The sequence below is a fragment of the Cetorhinus maximus genome, chromosome 15 (genome assembly GCF_964194155.1).
Source record: "Cetorhinus maximus chromosome 15, sCetMax3.hap1.1, whole genome shotgun sequence".
NCBI lineage: Eukaryota > Metazoa > Chordata > Chondrichthyes > Lamniformes > Cetorhinidae > Cetorhinus > Cetorhinus maximus.
In genome coordinates this window covers 94,829,671-94,853,290 of record NC_135893.1, presented here as the reverse complement: position 1 = coordinate 94,853,290, position 23,620 = coordinate 94,829,671, and the positions used below count along the sequence as shown (strand labels likewise).

The 23,620-nt window shown below is 42.5% G+C and overlaps 1 protein-coding gene across 4 annotated transcripts in view; it reads left to right on the top strand.

Annotated features, from left to right (window-relative positions):
- The window catches only part of ccdc78 (coiled-coil domain containing 78), a 128,790-nt gene that overhangs the window by 82,378 nt on the left and 22,792 nt on the right, over nt 1-23,620 (top strand). For 3 of the 4 annotated variants that reach the window (XM_078558996.1, XM_078558995.1, XM_078558997.1), the window contains exons 10-15: nt 251-337; nt 6,969-7,148; nt 13,246-13,419; nt 16,064-16,114; nt 17,233-17,321; nt 18,045-18,123. In XM_078558996.1, coding sequence (XP_078415122.1) covers nt 251-337; nt 6,969-7,148; nt 13,246-13,419; nt 16,064-16,114; nt 17,233-17,321; nt 18,045-18,123 — 660 coding nt within the window. The remainder of the gene's footprint in view (nt 1-250; nt 338-6,968; nt 7,149-13,245; nt 13,420-16,063; nt 16,115-17,232; nt 17,322-18,044; nt 18,124-23,620) is intronic. The other variant, XM_078558998.1, reaches the window with a different exon arrangement.

Here is a 23,620-nt window from a genome sequence, read left to right as displayed (position 1 = left end):
CCCCACCTCTTCCCCAGCTGAAATGAGCTACCTTAGCACAGCCCAAGACACTGAACATGGCCCTTCATGCTCTCTCATGACTGAGCAGGACAATCAGCAGGGTCTCCAGAGCAATAATTTCATCGCAGCTTCTTCAAACAACCTCAATTTTGTCCCAAACTTAAGATGCATTTTCTTATATATTGTGATACCCTGCCATTTTAAGACTAATTTGTCGATTCATCCTCAGAGAATCCTCTTATATGTTTAGATTTCCAAGGACCTAATTGATCTGCAAATTCAGACCAACAAGATCCGAGAACAATATGAAGCTGAGAACTTTGAGCTTAAGAATAAGGTACTCATCCCAAATGATATCTAACACAACCTATGTGATTGTAATTATTACTATATATCATGAAGAAGACTTTAACTGTTTGTGAACACGCTGCTGAAGTTTATTACATAACTCTGGGGTTTATAATTAAAGGCATAGAGTATAAAAGAAGGAATTTTATGAGACATTAGTTTGGTCCGTGTCCAGTCCTGGGTACTGCACTCTAGGAAGGATATTTCCATTTTTAAGCGAGGTTGTAGAACAGATTTACAAAAAATGGTTCCAGGGATGAGGGACTTCAGTTATTATGTAGCTGGATTGGAGAAGCTGAGGCTGATCTCCTTCGGGGGGTGGGTGTTGAGGGGAGCAGAAGAGTCTGATGAAGAGTCATACGGGCTCAAAAGGTTAACTCTGTCTTTCTCTCCACAGATGCTGTCAGACCTGCTGAGTTTTTCCAGCATTTTTTGTTTTTGTTTCAGATTTCCGGCATCTGCAGTATTTTGCTTCTACCTAGGGGTTGGGGGGGAGATTTGATTCGATTCAAAGTCATGGAAGCGGGTTGGGGGGAGGATGGGTCTGGACAGAGTAGGTAGGAAGAAACTGTCCCCATCGGCAGAAGGATCAGAGGACGCCGTTTTGAAGTGATCGGCAAAAGAACCAATGACAACACGAGGAAAAGATCTTCTTTATGCAGGGAGTGGTTAGGATCTGGAATGCACGGCCTGAGAGTGTGGTAGAAGCAGGTTCAGACTCAGCAAGAAGGACTCATTCCGTGGCTGACTCAGGAAGTTAGGGATAGTATTAGATTAAAGGAAGAGGCCTGCCATGTTGTGAAAAAACAGGAGCAAGTCTGAGGACTTGGAGTGTTTTAGACACAGCAAAGAGCCACCAAAAAGTTGATAAAAAAGGAAATAATAGAATTTGAGAGTAAACTAGCCAGAAATATAAAAACAGATTGTAAGAACTTTTGTAAGCATATAAAAAGGAAGAGAGTAGCTAAAGTAAATGTTGGTCCCTTAGAAGCAGAGGCAGGACAAATTATCATGGGGAAACGAGGCACTGAACAGGAGAAGATACAAAGTTCCAAACCAGAAATAGGCGATAACCTAAGGGCTAAAAAGAGTGAGGAAATTAGGGGAATTAATATCAGGAAAGATATAGTATTGGAGAAACTTTAGGACTAAAATCCGACAAATCTCCATGACCTGATGGCCTACACCCTAGGCTTGGTTCTAAAAGAGATAGCTGCAAAGATAGTGGATGTGCTAGCTTTGATTTTCCAGAATTCCTTAGATTCAAGAATGGCCCCATGTATTTGGAAGTTGGCAAATATTCCACCATTTTCCAAGAAAGGAGGGAGAGAGAAACCAGTGAACTACAAGCCAATTAGCCTAACATCAGTTGTTGGGAAAATGCTGGAATCTATTATTAAGAAAGTCTTAACAAAGCACTTAGAAAAGCATAGTATGATTAGAACAAGTTAACATGGTTTGACTAAGGGGAAATCCTGTTTGACAAGTTTATTAGAGTTTTCTTGAGGATATAACTGGTAAGGTAGATAAAGGGGAACCGGTAGATGTAGTGTACCTGGATTTCCAAAAGGCATTCAGTAAGTTGCCGCACAAAAGGTTAATAGGTAAAATAAGGGCTCACGGAGTTGGGGGTAATATATTAGCATGGATAGCGGATTGGTTAATGGATTGAAAACAGAGAGTGGGTATAAACGGGGCTTTTTCAAGTTGACAGGCATTGAATAGTGGAGTGCTGCAAGAATGAGTGCGGGGGCCTCAGCTATTTACAATCTATATTAATGACTTAGATGAAGGGACAGAGAGTAATGTATCTAAGTTTGCTGATGATACCAAGCTAGGTGGAAAGGTAAGCTGCTCTGTTTTCATATTCCTCTCCCAGGATATTGCATGTTGGCCTGGTCTGGGGGAGGCGGTGGGCAAAGAGGGGCAGACAATCCATGATGTGGTACACGCTTTGCAATAGGAGAGGTTTGATGGACGAGTTGTCTTTTCCAATCGAATGGTTTTGTACGCTCACTATTTAATAACAGCAAGACTTGGTAATGTGCTCAGGCAAATGAAGGAAAGGAAGAATCAGTTAGATGAGATGTTTGTAAGTAGACAAATAAATGACCAAACAAAAGCATCTAATAAAAAACAGAAAAGCAAACTGAGGATTATTTTTTACCAATAGAAATCTGTACTTGATGCAGTTGGAAATGCTAATTGTAGCACTGCGTTGATGTATTTTATAGAAACTCCCTGCAATACTTTCAAAAAACTTTTTTAAATCAAGAAGTGGGCAACAGAGGGGGACCATGTTAAAGATTCACCGAGGCCTATATAACCTGAAGTGTTGGGAGGGATGGCGTTATTGTGAAGATTGCATTTAAGACATCGATAAGAGCCAATGTTAGATTAACTGAGATAGAGAAATGAAGAAGAGAGGAAAAAAAACTGCAAGTGCTGGGAAAATCTGAAATAAGATTTTTAGTCAAGTTAGAAATACAGATTTGGGCTCAGCTGTGATGCCACTTATAGTCAAATAGCAAGCAGTACCTTAGACCGGGATTTCCCCGGTCCCGCCCGTGGCGTGAATCACCGCGGGTGGGACTGGTAAATTTGACGGACCAGCCAAAGACCCGTTGACTTCGATGGGGCTGAGGGGGGAGGGAAACCGGAATATCCCTGCCTTATTGTCGAGGCTCACATATGAATATTGACCAGGTGAAATCATACTCTAGCAAGTTAATGCCTTCAGGAGGCAAGAAGAAGGAAGAAAATTGGATTAGAGGAAAAAAAGTGGAACCAAATGAATGACTGAACTGAATGGGTTTAATGGCCCGTTTCACTCTTAATTTAAAAAATAGTCAATGTGATCAAAGTCAGAGCTAACGAATTAAACATGAAGGACCTGATGAAAGGCTGCGGGATATGAAACATAATCAAGCTTTTTTATTATCGTGGCTTTAGCACTACCAGCAAAAATCATATCTCCAATGATCATGGGAGGAATAGTACTACCCCAGGAAGCTCAGTCATTGTCTCAGCTTTGAGAATTTATTTCACACTATAGCACTGCAAACTCTCAGTTTTATAGCAGGTTAATGAGTTCACTAATGACAGATTAGTGCTATTTGTGGGAGCTTGCTGTGTGCAAATTGGCTGCCTCGTTACGACAGTGACTACACTTCATTGATTGTAAAATGCTTTGGGATATATTGGGATTGCGAAAGGTGCCATACTAAAGTTAGCCCTTTTTTTAAAAGGAAGTAGGAACTTAATACTGAGAAATCTGACTCACACAAATATTAGAAACTTGACAAAGCTTGAGCCAGATTTCTTTTAATACCTCATCACTGACGCATAAAAGATTTGAACACCTTCTTCAAGGTCCTTGCTAACAGTCTGGGGGAAGAAAGAAATTCTCCATGTCGCTTAGCAACAAGATGTGCAGCCACTGACACGGAGACTTTGCATTACTTTGCTTGATAAAGTTGGATTTGGGTCTCTGTGGTTTTGAGGCCTGCATCTTTTAGCATCAGTCATGGCTACTAATTTGGCTGGGAATAGTCTCTTGATTTCTCCCCTGGATTAACTGTTGACAGAAGAAAGAGCCAGAGCTCTTTTACCATGTGCGTGTGGCCAGTTAAAGGGATAATACGTTGGAAGAAATGGAATCCTGGATATTGAGGGCATTCAGTCAACTGGAGAGCATCTAGAAACAGAGAAGGAGATCAATTTGTTCCAATTGTAAACGCCAAACTGAGTAACGGTACTGGAAAATTCCAAAATGGATGTAAAAGTATGAACATAAGTGAGGCAGATGAAAAATGGGTGAATGACTATGTCCATGTATAATTGCAACCAGGAACAGACTGCCTTCATGGCATGAATTCCATTCACTTAAGTACCATATAGAACTGGAACAATTGCTCCACCTGTCAAGGTTCAACATAAAAATCTAGAAAATAGGGGCAGCAGTAGGTCATTTGGCTCTCCGAGTTTGTTCCGCCATTCAATATGATCATGTCTGATCCTCTATTTCAACGCCATACCCCCACTCTCTCCCCATACCCCTTGATGCCTTTAGAGTCTAGAAATCTATCTATTCGCTCCTTAAATATATTCAATGAATTGGTCTCCACAGCCCCCTGTGAGAGAGAATTCCATGGGTTCACCACCCTCTAGGTGAAGAGGTTTCTCCTTATCTCAGTTCTAATGGCCTACCCCATATCCTGAGACTGTGACCCCTTCTTCTAGACCCCCAGCCTGAGAACACAACGTCCCCACGTCCATTCTGTCCAGCCCTGTCAGAATTTTATACGTTTCAATAAGTTCCCCTCTCATTCTTCTAAACTCCAGTGAATACAGGCCTAGTTGACCCAATCTCTCCTCATACGACAATCCTGCCATCCCAGGAATCAGCCTAATAAATGGGCAGTGCTATAGTTATCCTTTATGGAATTTATTTGATTGTCCATCCACTTAATATAAAAAACGTTTTGAATTCCTATTTAGGGATTTTTCTTTCCTCTGGCACCAAATTTTAGCCTGATTACACACCCAGAAGGAAAAAAAACAGTTCGGACCGTATTCTTATTTCCCTGTTTTTACTGGCGTCCCATTTTAAGGTATACAAGACCAGTTCGGAGCAGTATTCTTATTTCTCAGTTCTTACTGTTTTTACCTTCTGGGCATGAATGAATGCAAATTAGGCATGAATTGACAAGCAAATGATTACTTAAAATAAAAAGGTAAATTCACTTTCATGTTTAAAAAGGACCTTTAAGAATTTGCATCAATTGTAAAGGGATCAACTTTACCTCTCTCGGATGATAAGAAATGCTGATCAATGTGACCTGTTTCACTTGAATTGGAAGCAGTACCAACAGGAAGGAAGTTAAGAAAGAAGCCAAGTGACCAGCAGATAGAGAGCTGCAGACACAAAGGAGAGCTACAAACAGAGGAGCTGGAGTGTGAAGGTGATCAGCACACAGATGTAGACACAAAGAGAAAGCAGAGAGACAGAAAGAGGAACACAGAGCATTCTTGTGAGGAGGAGAAGCCAGTCACTCTCAGGAAGAGGTTAGTTTTTCTGTTTGGCAGAAGGGGAGACAGGAGGCCTTGGAAGTACTATGCAAGCTGGCTAAAAAGCGTTAAAACTTGGAAAGTTGTGTGACTAGCTCGGAAACACTAAATAGTTAGATATTTTCCCCAGAAGTGGCCAAACCATGAACTAGGATGCTATTGGTCAGTTGAAAAGGAACCCTGGGAAGCTACGCCATCAGGACTGTCCTGACCCAGGGGAGAGAGGGTTCATGGACTTACGTCTTGCTGACAATAATCATACCCGTGGAACCTGAAGACGAAAGTTGTTTCAGATAGGACTCCTGACCTACCCTATGTGAATAAAGAACAGCATATTGTGGAACTGTGTAGCTAGGTAATGCCACATCTGTGCACAGTTGTGCACATAATGCTTGCAGTTATATAAGATGTATCTTTGTTGTATCAACTGGTTAAGGTGAAATTGACCTTTTTTAGTTGAAGTAATCATTTGCTCGTTAATTCATGTATAATTTGCATTAGTTCTGGTCGGTTTTAAAGTAAAAACTACAAAAAGTGGAATCTTGTTGGCAAATTTTTCATTTAGGGGTTATTCAGGAAACTTAGTTATTTAGGAAACTTAGTTATTTTAGTTTATGATTTTCCCCATGGAGATGGTAACAACTTACATCGGGTTTTTGACTAAAATTAGAAAATAGAGGAATGCATAGCCTTTTAGTTTTCATTTTTCACTGTTTTCCTTTATTTCTAGACCATAAGACGTAGGAGCAGAAGCAGGCCATTCGGCCCATCGAGTCCACCCCGCCATCCAATGAGATCATGGCTGATCTGATAATCCTCAACTGCACTTTCCTGTTTCAACCTGTTTCACTTTCTTAAATTTTGCACCAGTTTCTTCCTCATCTTTTTTTCCCCCTTTAATTATCTTTGTTATGATGGAATCATCGGATGCTGAAAGAAGATATGCCTTTTTGTAAAGTAGGGCTCCATGATGCTGATTTAAATAGCACTCCAGATTACCTTGACTTTCTGGGGTAATGGGGCAGAAGAGAAAAAAAATCTTCGCCTGTATATCAACAAGGTCTTCACTTCAAAGCAATTCATGGTGCAGAACGAGGTTGGAGATGTTTTGGGAGGTGTAAGAACACACTCTATAAATGTATTCGCTTGATTTCTTCACCTTTCTCACTCCCCTTCCCTTTAAGGAAGGACTGAAGACAGCTTACAGAAACCAGTGAGCGGATTGAACTGTCTTGTGGGCAGGGATTGCTTCGTGCGAATTGACATTTGAACCAGTGTAAAGTTGGTGGAAACTTGAGTGTAAGTGGTTATTGTCATAACTCACTCGCGCTTTGAGTTCCATGATCCTTTGCACTATTTCGGTGGATTCCACTCAAATTGCATCGATATCCATGTCCATCCCAGACACAGATATGTGGGTTGAATGTTGACAGTGAGCACACTGGACCATACCAACTATTCACAAGTTTCCCAGACGCCGATAAGATATCTGGAGGACGTACTCGTCTTTCTCTCATTATCAGCCAAGCTGACGTTTTCATTTTCTGCAGATTTTATTCCTAGAAAACAGAACAATGGAGCTAGAATTGCAGAAGGACAAATGCGCACATGAATGTCGGATGGCTAAGGATCATCTGAGGGCATTGGAGAAAAATCGTAAGGAATTGGCAGATGAATACATCGTCCTGAAGAGCAATTATATGACCCTGAGTAAACAGCATGAAAATGAGGTGGGTGCATAGTTAACAAGACATTCTATTGGGGCTCAAAGATGCCAAAAGCCCCTCTAATAATCTGCCAAATACCTTGAATGTGGTCGTCTTAAACTTTACCCAAGCCGGGCAGCTTTTCGTTAACAGAGTAAAGCGTTCTTTAAATTGATTCTCATTGTTTTATTCATTCTTGGGATGTGGGCATCACCCATGAGGCTGGTATTTATTGCCCATCCCTAATTACCCTTGTGAAGGTGGTTGTGAGCTGACCTCTTGAACGGCTGCAGTCCACGTGGTGTAGGTGCACCCACAGTGCTGTTAGGGAGGGAGTTCCAGGATTTTGACCCTGTGACACTGAAGGAACGGCGAAGTAATTTGAAGTCAGGATGATGAATGACTTGGAGGGGAACTTGTAAGTGGTGGTGTTCCCATGTGTCTGCTGCACTTGTCCTTCTAGGTGGTAGAGGTTGCAGGTTTGGAAGGTGCTGTTGGAGGAGTCTTGGTGAATTGCTGTCGTGCATCCTGTATATGGTGCACACTGCTGTCACTGTGTGTTGGTGGTGGAGGGAGTGAATGTTTAAGGTGGTGCAAAGTGTACGGTTCAAGCAGGCAGATTTATCCTGGATGGTGTCGAGCCTCTTGAACGTTGCTGCAACTGCACTCATCCAGGCAAGTGGGGAGTATTCCATCAACTCCTGACTTGTGCCTTGTAGATGGTTGACAGGCTTTGAGGAGTCAGGAGGGGAGTTACTCGCTGCAGAATTTCCAACCTCTAACTTGCTTTTGTAGACACAATATTTATATGGCTGGTCCACTTCAGTTACTGGTCAAAGGTAACCCACAGGATGTTGATAGTGTTACCAGAAATTATGCTGATCCTAAGTCCGATTTAATCTGAATCAATCTTCTGTTTTATGTAGTATTTCAAAGAAAAAAATGAACAGTTGTGGAACTTCACTGCAGCTAGGTGCTACTAGTACAACATGCGTATAGCAAACTGTTAGCGTTGTAAAGATAATGTGTGGTGGATGATGTGTGTTGCATCGAATGTTGAGAAGTGAATTTGCTAAATCGTTCTTAATTTGCAATTGTGTGCACTGCAATTTAATTAACTGGGTAGCCATGCATTAATATGTGAGAAAACATTACGTTTGTACCCTGGGCTGCTACCACAATTTTCATATTCATACATGGGGGCAGGATTTAATTCAGCCCATCGTGGTGCAAAGTGGCTGTGCCCACTTAATTGTGGGAGAGGCCTGGTCAGTCTCCCAGTGGTGGCAAAACTTCTCCCGATTAAGTGAGGGGGCAGAAGGGGCTGGCGCAGGATTCCTGGCTGCTAGCGGTGGGATGCCAATTAGGCTCATTACTAAGCCCACCGCAATTTAGTGGTGGCTTGGGGATTAAATGGAGAGCACATGGCTCTCCTGTGCCCTCGGATGGTCACCCAGCAAACTCTGTCGGATTTGCCAGTGGCCTCCCAGTGTGGACGAGCACTTGTAGTCTGGCACTCTGTGCCCAATGGAGAGTCCCGGCATTGGGCATGGGAGCAGTCTGCTGAAAGCCAGCCCCCTGGCCCTAGCCTCTGACCTCCTCTCCTGCTCCCCCCCCTCTTCAGTGAACCCCCCCATCCCACTTTCACTCATCTTTGGCCTGGGGTCCCTCACGATCCTGGGCCACTGAAGGGTGCAGTACCACCAGCAGCCACCACTGGCACTGGTGGCAGTAATGAACTGCCGGGACCTCAATTGTGAGGAAGGTCTGCCAGTGGCTACTTAAGTGCCTGACGGGCACTTAATTCTGTCGGGCCTCCACCACGGAACGGGCAAGACCCCCATCAGCCTGACAAAATCCCGGCCAGGATGTGAGTGTCGCTGGCAATCCAGCCCTAATTACCATTGAGCAGATGGCAGTGAGCTTCTTGAATACAACTGGGTGGCTTACTAGAGAGCAATTAAGACTCAACCACATTGCTTTGGATTCTGGAGTCACATATTGGCAAGACTGGGTAAGGATGGCAGATTTCCTTCTCCAAAGAACGTTAGTGAACCAGATGTTCACTAACTAGCTCTTGGGGTGAAAAGGATCAAAGGATATGGGGAGAAAGCAGGAGCTTGGATGATTGAGTTGGATGATCAGCCATGATCATAATGAATGGCGGAGCAGGCTCGAAGGACCGAATGGCCTACTCCTGCTCCTATTTTCTATGTTTCTATGTGCTCTTTTTAAATGGCAACCCAGTAGTTTCATGGTCACCATTACTGCTATCAGCTTTTTATTCCAGATTTATTAAATAAATTGAATTTTTTTCTCTAGCTGCCCCGCTGGAATTTTGAACTCATGCCTCTGGATCTTTAGTCCAGGCCTCAGGACTATTGGTCCAGTAACATAACCACTATCATACCGTGCCCCCAAAACTATTGTTTTGACAATTCCCATGTAAAATGCTATCCAGACATCTACTGATGTCACCAGAAGGCAGAAGCTGGGCGTTTTTTATTCAATTTGTGGAGGTGTGCCCAGAAAAGTGGAATTAGAAGTAGAAATAATGAAAGGATTAGGTCTTGTAAAGAGGGGGAATTCCCGTTTAGGAGAGGGGTGACTGCAGGCAAGTCAGTCTGGAATACATGGTAAAGTATGTCAGTGACCAAATAGACCTCAGGCCCAGAACCTTTACATGTTTTTTTAAATTATTCATAGGGTGTGGGTATCACTGGCTAGGCCAGCATTTATTTCCCATCCCTAATTGCCCTTGTTCAGAGGACATTTAAGAGTCAACCACATTACTGTGGGTCTGCAGTCACATGTGGGCCAGTCCAGGTAAGGACAGCAGATTTCCTCAGTGAACCAGATGGGTTTTTACAACAATCAGCAATGGTTTCATGGTTGTCATTAGATTTTTATTGAATTCAAATTCCACCATCTGCCATGGCAGGATTCAAACCCAGGACCCCAGAGGATTACACTAACTTACTTGCTAGTCCAGTGACAATACCGTTACACCATCACCTCCCCTGAGCAAGGGCTGAGTGGATTCAAAGAGTGAAAGGCAGATAGCGACTACAGGGTTCTTGGGTGGGAAGCCTTTATGTGGTAGCCTCAGATTTTGCAAGAATCAGAGTTGTGGAGTTAGACCTGTACTTCAGGGGCTTTCACAAACAATTAGACATGTAGATCCTTGTACCTGATCTAAGGATACACCTTAGGACGTGACTTATTCACAAATTTTATAAGAATTTGGTGTCTTCCTATTATACAAGATACCAAAACCCACATAACAGACCATATATAGATTTATATATATATATATATAGACACACATGTATGTATTATATAAAAGAGAGAGAATAGCACCTCTAAGGAAGTAAAATGTCCCAAGATACTTCATAAGAACATTATAAATAAAATCTAACACTGAACCAAATAAGGAGACATTACCACAGGGGACCAAAAACCCGTATCCTAACTTGCACCAAATTTGTTCAGCTATTACTGGCCCTCAGTTTAGCAGCATGTCAGTTTTAAAATTCTCATCCTTGTTTTCATATTTTTGCATGGCCTTACTTCTCCCTAGTGTCTGAGGCCCAACCATCTTCAGCTCCATCAATGACCTTCCTTCATATAATGTCAGAAGTGGGGATGTTCGCTGATGATTGCACAATGTTCAGCACCATTCGCAACTCCTCAGATACTGAAGCAGTCCATGTCCAAATGCAGCAAGACCTGGACAATATCCAGGTTTGGGCTGACAAGTGGCAAGTAACATTTGCGCCACACAACTGCCAGGCAATGACCATCTCCAACAAGAGAGAATCTAACCATTGTCCCTCGACATTCAATGGCATTACTATCACTGAATCCCCCACGATCAACATCCTGGGGGTTATCATTGACTAGAAACTGAACTGGACTAGCCATATAAATACTGTGGCTACAAGAGTAGGTCAGAGGCTAGGAATCCTGTGGCGAGTAACTCACCTCCTGACTCCCCAAAGCCTGTCCACCATCTACAAGGCACAAGTCAGGCGTGTGATGGAATACTCCCCACTTTGCTGAATGAGTGCAGCTTCCACAACACTCAAGAAGCTTGACACCATCCAGGATAAAGCAGTCTGCTTGATTGGCACCCTATACACAAACTTTCACCCCCTTCACCACTGATGCACAGTAGCAGCAGTGTGAACCATCTACAAGATGCACTGCAGGAACTCACCAAGGCTCCTTAGGCAGCACCTTCCAAACCTACGACCGTTACCATCTAGAAGGACAAGGGCAGCAGATAAATAGGAACACCACCACCTGGAAGATCCCCTCCACGTTACTCACCATCCTGACTTGTAAATATATCACCGTTCCTTCACTGTCGCTGGGTCAAAATCCTGGAACTCCCTCCCTAACAGCACTATGGGTGTATCTACACCACATGGACTGCAGCGGTTCAAGAAGGCAGCTCACCACCGCCTTCTCAAGGGCAACTAGGGATGGGAATTATAATGCTGGCCTCGCCAGTGACGCCCACATCCCATGAATGGATATAAAAAAAACTCTATCCTCACACTTGATTCATATCACCAAACATTTTCATCATAATGCTTGTGAACATCTTTTCACAGGATATAATACCGCTGTGAGTAGTTTAATCACAATGGCTATGGGGAAGAGGAGGCGAGGTGCGATTACTTTGACAGCCTTTTCAAAGGGGCCGCCACAGACACGATTGGCCAAATGGTCACTTGTCTGCTGTAAAATTCTATCCAGCTAAATAACTGAATCAAAACTCCATCCTGTTACATTGGAAGAACATATCATACTGTTTGCTCTATAGGGGGAGGTGGTATTGGTGGTAGTGGTATTGTTGCTGGACTAGTAATCCAGAGACCCAGGGTAATGCTCTGGGTTCAGATCCTGCCATGGTGGGATCTGAATTCAATAAAAGTCTGATGATGATCATGAAACCATTGTTGATTGTCATAAAAACCCATCTGGTTCACCAATGTCCTTTAGAGCAGGATATGTGCTGTCTCTACCTGGCCTAGCCTACATGTGACTCCAGAGCCACAGGCTCTTAAATGCCCTCTGAAAAAAGGTCAGCGATTGCCCACATCCCATTCCCCATGAATGATTAAAAATACAATAGGGTGGTTTTTCTCTACCTTTATTAAACTGAATATTGTCTGACAAGGCATTCCACGCGTTGATTTGAAGTGAAAAAAATATTCCTCTTCACCCTATTGATTTAAATTAATCTAATCTATAAATTTACATATATAAAATCCTAGGCATATCTAGTATTGAGCCAATACTGTTTTCTATTGGTGTTCATGTTGCTCATTATTGAGTAATTTCCTTGTTTGGTAAGTGGCTCCCTTGATAACCGCTGCCCCTGGATAATCTGCTATTCACTGAGCTGCGCTTCCCGCCTCATTTGCGCCGGGGATTGTGAATTTTGACTGGATGCGCCGGCGGAGAACCACTTGGGGGGGTCCCAGAGGATGAGGCGAAGCGAGTGCAACTTCTGGTATCGGCGGTTCTACGGCGACCAGGTGTCTCAGGTCAAGTCTGGCGCTGTCCTTCAGCACCAAGTTTACTCGCGTCCTGGGAAATCTGAAACAAACCTTTAAATGGAAATAAGAAGGCGCGACAATGTGGAACAGACAAGCCACTATTTAAATATTCAACACGGGGTGGGCTAAGAGTACAAAAATAGACCAGTTGGAGTTTAACAATATTATTCAAACGTTAAACAGGAGCGATAGTCCAAAAAAAATGGGGAAATTAAACTTTAACAAACATGATTTAAATATTAAACACGACGAAAAGTCCAAGGATACGGCAATTAAAGCTTAAACAAATTGTTTAAATATTAAACAGGAGCAAAGGTCCAAAAATAGGACAAATAAATTTTTAAAATCATGATTTAATAATTAAATATGAGAAAAATCCAAAAATTAAAGGTTCAAAATCAATCTAAAACTTTTGCCTTGAAGTGCATATTAAGATTTTTACCACAAGTTTAAAAAAACAGCAAGTTTGCTTTGGTATATAAAGTGTGACCTATTCACTCCATATGCTCCTGTGTGAATGCTGCTGACTTGTTCAATATGTGTTGCGGCAGGTTGCAAAAAACGACGTGCTGAGCCTGGAGCTCTTGAATTTGGCCAATTCTGGGAATTCGCTGACCAGGAACCAGGACGAGTATGCGAAATCCCGGGCCATTTACGATGAAGCTGCGGCCGAGCTAAACAGAGTAAAGGATCTTGTAGCCCAGCTCAGCAGCCAGAAGAGGAAGGTAATCTCTCTGCATTGATAAAAAAGCAAAAAACTGCGGATGCTGGAAATCCAAAATAAAACCAGAGACAGAAATACCTGGAAAAACTCAGCAGGTCTGGCAGCATCGGTGGAGAAGAGCACAGTTGACATTTCGAGTCCTCATGTTCTGTTGAAGGGTCATGAGGACTCGAAACGTCAACTGTGTTCCTCTCCGCCGATGCTGCCAGACCTGCTGAGTTTTTCCAGGTATTTCTGTCTCTGTAATCTCTCTGCATTGACTGCTCAGTTCCGTTTTATTCCCTGGGGCGCCCATGTCCACGCATTTAGGCAACAGAGTCAAAGATGCTGCCAATGGTCTCAGAGGGACGCTAACCTTGTCCTAGGAATCGAAGGTTAAGGCCTCACTGGGCTCTGAGCAGAAAGATGCAAAGGTTCTAAGAAAGGGCGAAACAAAAACAGAAAATGCTGGAATAACTCAGCAGGTCTGGCAGCATCTGGGGAGAGGGAAACAGAGTTAACGTTTGGAGTCCGTATGACCCTTCTTCAGAAAGGGTAGCCTGTATCTCCAGAGCAGTGTCAACCTTTCTGGTCTTTTTAAACCTACCTAGGGTTTCAAAGTTTGGACAATGATGCTTCTGCCTCTACACTCAGCATTCAAGACTTAGGTATCCGTTGTGGCTTAGTGACTGCCTGCCTGCCTCTGTTTTTTCCCCCCCACCCCCTTCCTTATTAAAATTGCTGGAAGAGGAGTTTTTATTTCTATTTATTCTTTCATGGGATGTGGGCATTGTTGGCAGGGCCAGCATTTGTTGCCCATTCCTGATTGCCCTTGAACTGAGTGGCTTGCCAAGCCATTTCAGAGGGCAGTTAAGCGTCAGCCACATTATGTGGGTCTGTAGTCACATGTAGGCCGGACCTGGGGTGAGGACAGCAGATTTTTAGTGAACTAGGTGGGCTTTTAGTTTCATGGTCAACGTGACTGAGATTAGCTTTAAAGCCAGTTTTTTAAAAAAAAATTGAATTTAAATTCTGCCAGCAGCCATGGTGGGATTGAACCCATATCACCAGAACATTATTAGCTTGGGCCTCTGGATTACTAGTCCAGTGACATGGCCACGATGCTGCTATTTCCCTGTATCACTATCATAACACACACAATCCAAGAACTTTAAAGAAATATGTACAAGTTTACCAATACAGTTACCCATTACATTTTACTGCACACTCCCTTCCCAACAGCTTTCATTTAGTTAGCCTGTGTTGTCAAAAGTCAATGTTGGAGCTCTTTTTTTCCTGTAGTCTGATTGGTACATTAGCCACAGTCAACAGTGAAAGCCCATGATCTGCAATCCGATTGTTCTGTGGTAACACATGACCATGATCCTTCACATTGATTGGTCTGACCTCCACTGAATCCTCCCATCACAACTTGCCATCTCCCTTGATTCCAGACCACACTCTAAGACGAGGGTTACACTGCCCCTGTCTCGGGCTGCTCCCACGTTCCCTGGCTGTGAACTGCTTTCCTCTATATAGATGCCTTATTGTTTTATTTCCAAACTGCAAAACAGTTCTGAGCACATAGCAATTGCTGTTAAACTGATGACCCAGGTTTTTTATGCAAGTTTAAATCTCCTTGTGCTCATTGTATGAAAACTAATACGAAGTACTTACAACACAGAAACAGGGCATTAGGCTCACACTGGTGTGTATGCTTCACATGAGCTATGAAGAGAGACTAGATAGGCTGGGGTTGTTTTCCTTAGAGCAGAGAAGGCTGAGGGGGACCTGATTGAGGTGTACAAATTATGAGGGGCATAGATAGGGTAGATAGGAAGAATCTTTTCCCCTTAGTGGAGGGGTCGATTACCAGGGGTCATAGATTTAAGGTAAGGGGCAGGAGGTTTAGAGGGGATTTGAGGAAAAATGTTTTCACCCAGAGGGTTGGGGGGTTGGGGGTTGGTGGGGGTGGGGGGGTGGGGGGTGGTATCTGGAACTCTGCTTGGAAGGGTGGTAGAGGAAATATTTAGTATGAATTCTTGAAACGCCATAGCATACAAGGTTATGGGCCAAGTGCTGGAAAATGGGATTAGAGTAGATAGGGGCATGATGACTGGCACAAACACGATGGGCCGAAGGGCCTCTTTCTGTGCTGTAAAACTCTCTGACTATGATCTTTCTTCACCCATTCCTAATTAACATATCCTATCCCTTTCTCCCTCATCCAGCTTTCCCTCAAATGCCTCTATGCTATTCACTACTCCTTGTGATAGTTCTTCATAACCTTAAAGACCTCGATTAGGTCACCCCTTCAGCCTTCCCTTTTCTAGACATAAGACCCCAAGCCTGTTCAGTCTTTCCTGATAGGTATAGCCTCTCACATCTGGTATCATTCTAGCAAATTGTTATTGCACCCTCTCCAGTGCCTCTATATCTTTTTTATAACATGGAGAATGGAATTGTTCACAGTTGCGATGTTGAACCCTTGGCCTCAGGACATTAGCCTAGGCCTCAGGATTACTAGCCTAGTGACATTATCACTACACCACCGTCTGCCCCAATTATGCCTAAGTACTATTCTTCAAGGCTAATCAGCTAGCTTTTAAGAAATAAATTTTGTAGTCACATTAATCATGTTATCTTTATGTTTATTGTCCCTCAAGCCTGAAGAGGTGTTTGTTTCTGAATCTGAGCGTGGTACACTTGAGAAAAATGTAAGTGTTAATTAAAAGATGTTGAAATATGGAATTTTTCCAACTTCTTAAATGTCTGTTTAGCATGAATTTTTGATTTAAAGTGTGGCAATTGTACTTTAGGATTGAACTGTTTCATACAGTTCTCTTACGACTTCAATAGAAACACATGACGGGAGGCTAGTATCAAAATACTAGATTCAATCAATAGTCAAGTGCATTCAAATGACAACAAACCATTTCGATGATGATTTTAGAGTCCAACTCATTTTCATATTAGCTCTGGAACAACCAGCCATGAAAGTCTTAGAAACTCTTAAAATTTGAAATCTTGTGGAGCGGAGGAAGTGTGCAGAAGAATTCTGTAGCATCATATAGTTCTAATGGATTGTTCCTAAAAGTCTATTTGCCTTAAAATTGCCAGAGGCCTGCTTGAAATAAGACAGGCAGACGTCAAAGCCCACGTCTGAACCATGGATTCCACCTTGGGCTGATAGAAGGCTGGCATTGATTCACACACTCAGGTCACATCACGCATCAACAGATTATAGAACAGTACTGCCCGTGTTCTTGGAGAAATCTGTGACCTTCCCTCCCTATACTGAGGGAGATAAAATATATCCAGAAGTATCTTAGTCATTACCTACATGATAGGTTTACAAGTCTTAGTTGAGCTGCCTGGAAATAGAGAAAGGGGAACTTGGAACCCAACTTGTAATGATTTGGTACATTTTCAGTTGACCATGCAAAACAGAATGTCTTGTCAGATCAGACTCTGAGGCAGCAACTATTACTTAACATGGGGCAGGGTGAAGGGAGCCGGGAGTAGGTGAAGAGAAAAGTATGTAGAACATAACTTAAAAACAATAAGACATTTCAATACATTGAGATGCTCAGTGGTGTCCTTTAAATTATCTTTTGAAACTTGTTGGACAACATTTCTGTTTTATTTACTGATGCATTCTCAACATTTCAAACTGCTTCCGACGATGATGCCAGATTTTTCCTGGGACTGTTACATTACTCATAAACCGGGGGCATCTTGCTTGCCATTTTCAGAAAATGGTGAAAAATATCTGTTGGAATTTTGGGATGGAAATTGGGACCCTCGTCATTGAAGATTGATGCTTTTGTCTTAGTTGCTAGGTGGCCAAGATCAAATCAAAGAACAAATAGCAACAATGAAGCAAAACCATGAAAAACAACAAAATGCAATGGAAGAACGAATGTAAGTGTACAACCACGATGGCCTCACGTTGAGACTGGCAGGGATTCCTCTATTATATCCGTTTATGATTTGTTGAGAGCAGTCTATTTATATTGCGCATCTGTCAATTAGTCTGGTGTTATTTACAGCATAGATTTGAGCTCTCCAAATTCCTAACATAATCTGTTTCATACCATTATAAGAGAACTGATGAAGTATTTTGTTGCATGACAAAATTTGGTGCCACTTGTTTGATCAAGATATTCCCAAGATGTACACAGATCATTTAAGAGCAAGAAGGTGTAGGAATTTTGGCTGATTTTTGTTTCCATATTCCTAACCCAAGAGGCCACTACTTCACACCATCCAGTGGTACCCTGATTGAGGCCAGCTAACGAAGTATAGGTCAGGATTGAACCTATTATCTTTCTGCTCTATATGGCTCAGCACCACAATACCCGTGCGTCGATAGACTAAATCACTGTGGAAGGTGGTTGGTTAATATAGCTTGATATTTGCACCATGAATATGATTTTGTTACTGCTATTTTGACATTCTTCTATAATGTGGCCCCTTTATTATCTCAAAGTACGGGTGTCCTTAGGTTTGGCATTAATCCACCCAAACATAGAGACACGGGAAGGAGGATTTTGTTAGTTCACTGCTTTATAACTAGTTGCAAACGATAAATCCACAAATGAACCTTAAGTTTATTTTAACGACTGCCTAAAACCTCTGCTTTAGAGTAAAGATGGGCAAAGAACTTCAAGAGGCCAAAAGAGCTATTCGAAACACCCAACACAAACTAGCGGAGCAAACAGTGGTAAGAAGTAAGATTAATTGAAGATACTATAGTTAAATGTGACTTTTCTGAACATATGTAGGCGGGAAGGGTTGGGACAGTTGCCTGCCCAGTTACTTTTTTTGGAAATGTCTGTCCATTTTTGGATGCTAACTCACAGACTGTCAGACTCAGGTGTGCATAGAAAACAGTAGAGTTTGAATCTATCATGCATTCTAAACTGATACAAATAACTTACTGTCTTGTCACCAGGTCATGTCAACTTTCTTCTAATGTGTTATTATCTGTAACTATCTAGCCCATGGATATCCTCATGACAGATAAGAATGCCATTCCAATAAATACTGGTTGTCATGATAATAGTTAATTGTGGTAGTGGACCCCAGTATTAGAAACTATACGGTACTCTCTACTAGATATGGGGTCACCTGACCTGCGGGTTGAAGGTCAGATTGCCCATGTTGGAACCTGCCTTGACAGAATTCAGTTACTACAGAGATATGTGTTTATGTGAGGAAAATGTGTTATCAATAAAGTTGGCTCAGCTACAATGTCAACGGCCTGTGTGCATCATTGAAACAAAAAACAAGACATGGTGTCAGAAGTAAACTAAACACAACAATGGAGATTCTGAAACCAGTGACAGAGCTCAGTTTGGAGGGAAATCTCACCTCACCTCACCTCACCAGGCAGCGATTCGAGCTGTACCTCACAGCGATGGGCAGTGATTAAAAAAGACCCTTGGGTACACTCTTCCATCTTTCCTCACACAGAACGGGAAGCAGCCCTAGAAGCCTATAACATATTCATGTTTGAAAGTGATAAGAAACGAAATGACTTAAAAGAAATAACGTAAAAATTCGAAGCCTACTGCAGCCCTAGGGAAAACATCACATATGAAAGATACTGATTTTTTTATGTGCACAATAGCAGTGACAACATTAGTCAGTATGTAAATGAGCTGAGAAAACGAGCTAAATCGTGTGAACTTGGAGAGCTTGAAGAATCACTCATCCGAGATAGAATAATTTGAGGAATCGCAAATGACACTGAGAGAACAGCTTTTGAGAGAAGTTGATCTCACGCTGAAGAAAGCAATAAATATCTGCAAAGTGACAGAGACGACAAAATGCCAGATTAAAGAAATGACCGAGATGATAAGCTGCACACAGTCAAGCAGTTAGATGCAGTTAAACAGAAACAGCCCCGGGAAAAAACAAATGGACAGTCTGAACGTAAAAAGAACAAAACTGCTATTAAAATATTTAAATGCGGCCGATGTAGAACAGAGCATTTACCATGTAGTTGTCCAGCCTATGGAAAGCAGTGTAAGAACTGTGATAAACTAAATCACTTCGCTCAGATGTGTAAGTGGAAGAAAATGCACACAATTGCAGATGATGACACAAAAATTGCCAACATGATGGGTGAATTTCAAGTTTGACACAGGTGCACAAAGCAAATGTCATTCCCATAAGCCTGTATCATAAGGTAAGCAAAGAGAAACAGCTAACTAAAACAGAAGTGAAGCTGTCTACTTATACAGATGAAAAAATTGCAGTAGAAGGCAAGTGCACACTTCAAGTGAACTACGAAAAACAGTCTCAAGCATTTCCATTCATAGTGGTGAAAACTGATGCCAAACCCATTCTTGGAATCAAAGCTTGTGAAAATCTGAAACTAATCAAGAGAATAATGACTGTCATCCTGAGCGTGTGTAAAGATGTGTTCCAGGGGATTGGCTGCCTAAGAGGAGAACGCTCCATCAGGATTGGCAAAACTTTGACACCCAAAATACACCCACCCAGGAAAATACCAGTAATGTTGAGAGAGCGACTGGAAGCAGAGTTGGACAAAATGGAGAATTTTAACATCATCAAGAAAATTGAAGAACCAACAAAGTGGCTTAATCCAATTGTAATTGTAGAAAAATCGGATGGGAATATGCCAGCCTGTCTGGATCCCAGACACCTAAACCAGACAGTACAGAGAGAGCTTTACCAGCTGCCCACAGTGGAAGAGATCGCGTGTAAATTAGCCGATGCTAAAAACTATTCGGTCTTGGATGCGAGTTCAGGCTTCTGGCAGGTCAAGCTGGGTGAATGCAGTTCCTACATTTGTATCTTCAGCACACCACACAGGCGATACAGGTTTTTACGCTTACCTTTTGGTATTAATTCAGCTCCGGAGGTGTTCCACAGAACAGTGACGCAGCTGTTTGAAGGGTTAGAGGGTATAGAAACCTATATCGATGATGCGCTGGCCTTGGGAGCCCCATGAGAAGAACACGACCACAGACTGAGGCAGGTGTTGGCCAGAGCTCGAGAAAGGAACCTCAAGTTGAAGGAGGAAAAGTGCAAAATAAGTTTTCATGAAACCAAGTACTTGGTACATGTGCTAACAAGTGAGGAACTGAAGCCAGACCTGAGTAAAATCGAAGCAGTCGTGAACATGCCACCCCCAGAATGTAAGAAAGATTGGAGAGGTTTTTGGGAACGATGACCTATCTTGGGAAATTCATTCCAAACATGTCAGACCTGACTGCACCTCTCAGAGAACTTCTACAAAATAATGCGCAATGGCACTGGGAACAAAGTCACCAGGAAGCTTTGACCAGTCTGAAGAGAAACTGACCCAGGCACCAGTGTTCAAGTGTCAGTCAGCCAGTCAAGATCTTAGTGGACGCTTCAAAGTCTGGCCTGGGAGCCGTCATCTTGCAAAATGAGGCACCAGTGGCATACACTTCAAAGGCAATGACAGAAACACAGCAGCAGCTTGCCCAAATAGAGAAAGACATGCTAGCAATTGTGTTTGGCCTAGACCGTTTCCACCAGTTTGCCTATGGCAAAGACATGGAGGTAGATTCTGATCATAAGCCTTTGGAAGCTATACTTAAAAAGCCCCTGAACTGTGCACCACCAAGAATCCAAAGATTACTAATGCACCTGCAGAAGCAGCAGGTCAAGAGTTAAATACAAGCCAGGTGAGGAAATGTACATCACGAACACTCTGTCACGTGTGTACCTACCCATCACGGAGGAAGGGGATAAAGAAATGGAAGCACAGGTTCACATGCTGACAAAGAACTTACCTGTGGCTGGAACCAAACTGGATGAGCTCAGGGAAGTGACCAAGAACGACGCCACCCTGAGAAAACTGTAGCAGCTTGTGCAAACTGGCCGGCCCACACACCGGAGCGGAGCCCCTTCTGCTGTACAAGAGCACTGGAACTTTCGTGAGGAACTTCATGTAGCAGAAGGAATACTTTTCAAAGGAGAAAAAAAATCATAATTCCTGCACCACTGAGGAAAGAAATGCTGCAGCGCGTACATGAAAGTCACCTCAACGTAGAAACATGCAGGAGAAGAGCTCGAGATGTAATGTAATTGGCCTGGAATGGGAGCACAAATTGGTGAAATGGTGAATGTGTGTGCAGTGTGCCAAAAGTACAGTAAATCACAACAAAAAGAACCACTTCAACCACACAGAGGCCCTGGCAGAAAATTGGAGTGGACTTGTTCACATTTGACAACAGTGAGAAAAATATTTTTGAGTCTGTGCTGCTGAGAAATGATAGTAAGAGCATCACTGTAGTAAATTATTTACAATCAATTTTCGCTCGCCACGCCATACCTGTACTCATCTCAGATAATGGTCCACAATTCTCAGGCGCTGAGTTTTGCAAATTTGCACAGGACTGGGAGTTTTGCCACACTATGTCAAGTCCCAAATATCCATAATCCAACAGAATGGTGGATCGTACCGTGCAGACCTTAAAACACCTGTTGAAGAAGGCAAAGGCGGATGGAAGAGACCCCTACCTGGCTCTGCTGGATTTCAGGAATACTCCATTAGAGGGCATTGGATCATCTCCAGCACAGTTCCTGATGGGCAGAAGACTAAGGACTAAGCTTCTGACTGCGCCCCTACTGTTATTTCCACAGCCAGTGAGCTACAGCGTGCAGGACCTGCTCAAACTGAGACAGCAGAAGCAGACACAATACTTTGATCAAGGTGCCCGACCTCTGCCTGTCCTGAACATGAGAGAGACAGTGAGGATTCAACATGAAGGGATCTGGAATCCTACTGTTGTCACAGGAATCACAGCAGAACCAATGTCTTACATAGTGCAGACTCCAAACGGACAACAGTACAGGAGAAAACAGAAATTCTTACAGAAAACAAATGAAACGCAACCCTGCTCTGAACCAGAAAGTGCAGCTGAAGATCAAAATCCAGAATGCACCAGTGAAGCAACAGATAACCAGACAAAGCCCGAGAGTCCTGAAAACTATCCAAGGGGCGATAGTGTCACAGAGCTGGAGAAGGCCCCTTGTCCTTCAAAATCACCTCTGTCACCATTCAGGACATCCAGTGGAAGAATTGTGAAAAACCCACAGAGATACAGAGATAGGTAAAAGACAAAGAAGGCTGATCAAAACAGAGTGAGAAAGAATACACAAGAGACTTTGTGTACTTGAGTTGTATAAAAGTTTTTTAAAAAAGGGAAATGTCATGATAATAGTTGATTGTGGTAGTGGACTCCAGTATTGGATACGATATGGTACTCTCTACTAGATAGGGGGTCACCTGACCTGGGGATTGAAGGTCAAAGAGCACATGTTGGAACCTGTCTTGATAGAATTCAGTTACTGCAGATATGTGTTTATGATAGGAAAATGTGTTAGCAATAAAGTTAGCTCAGCCACAATGTCAACAGCCTGTGTGCACCATTGAAACAGAAAACAAGGCACTGGTCATGTACAGTTTAAAGAGGATTTAAAAAAAAAATTGCAAGGCCAGTATTTATTGACCATCCGCAATTGTCTTTGGACTATGTAGTTTTCGTGGAGGAGATGTTTCCACTTGTGGAGGGTCCAAACCTAGAAGCCATTAAATATAAAATAGTCACTAAGAAATCTAACAAGGAATTCAGGGGAAACTTCTTTGCTCAGATAGTGGGGAGAATGTGGAACTTACCACCACAGAGAGTAATTGAGGTGAATAGTGTAGATGCATTTAAGGGGATGCTGGATAAGGACATGAGTGAGATAGGAAGCTGGCTAAGTTTATCAGGTCAGATGAGGGTAAAACACTACCATGTGGAGCATTAACACCGGCATAGCCTTATTAGGCTGAACAGCCTAATTCTGTGCTGTAAAATTCTATGTCATTCCTTTTACTCCGTTTACAAACAGCCCAGGTCTTGCTGGGGAAATTCACTCTCAAGTGAAGCTCAACTGTATATGTCAGTCGAGACCCAGTTCTGAATTTTATCCTCTTGTTGAAGCAATAACCTTTTGAACATTATAGCTAGGAAGGATTTCCTTGTTTTGTTTATCAGTTCCTAGGCAACTGCCCTCTTATTCTATGCTTTTTCAAATAGTAAATCTAGTGGAACCTTTTCCGTCCTACTGAGAAAGTGATTCAAATAGTTCTTAGTAATTTTTAAACTGTGAAGCAAACTTGCATCAAATAATTTCTTTAAAATTGAGAGCGCTTGCTCAGATGTTTCTGT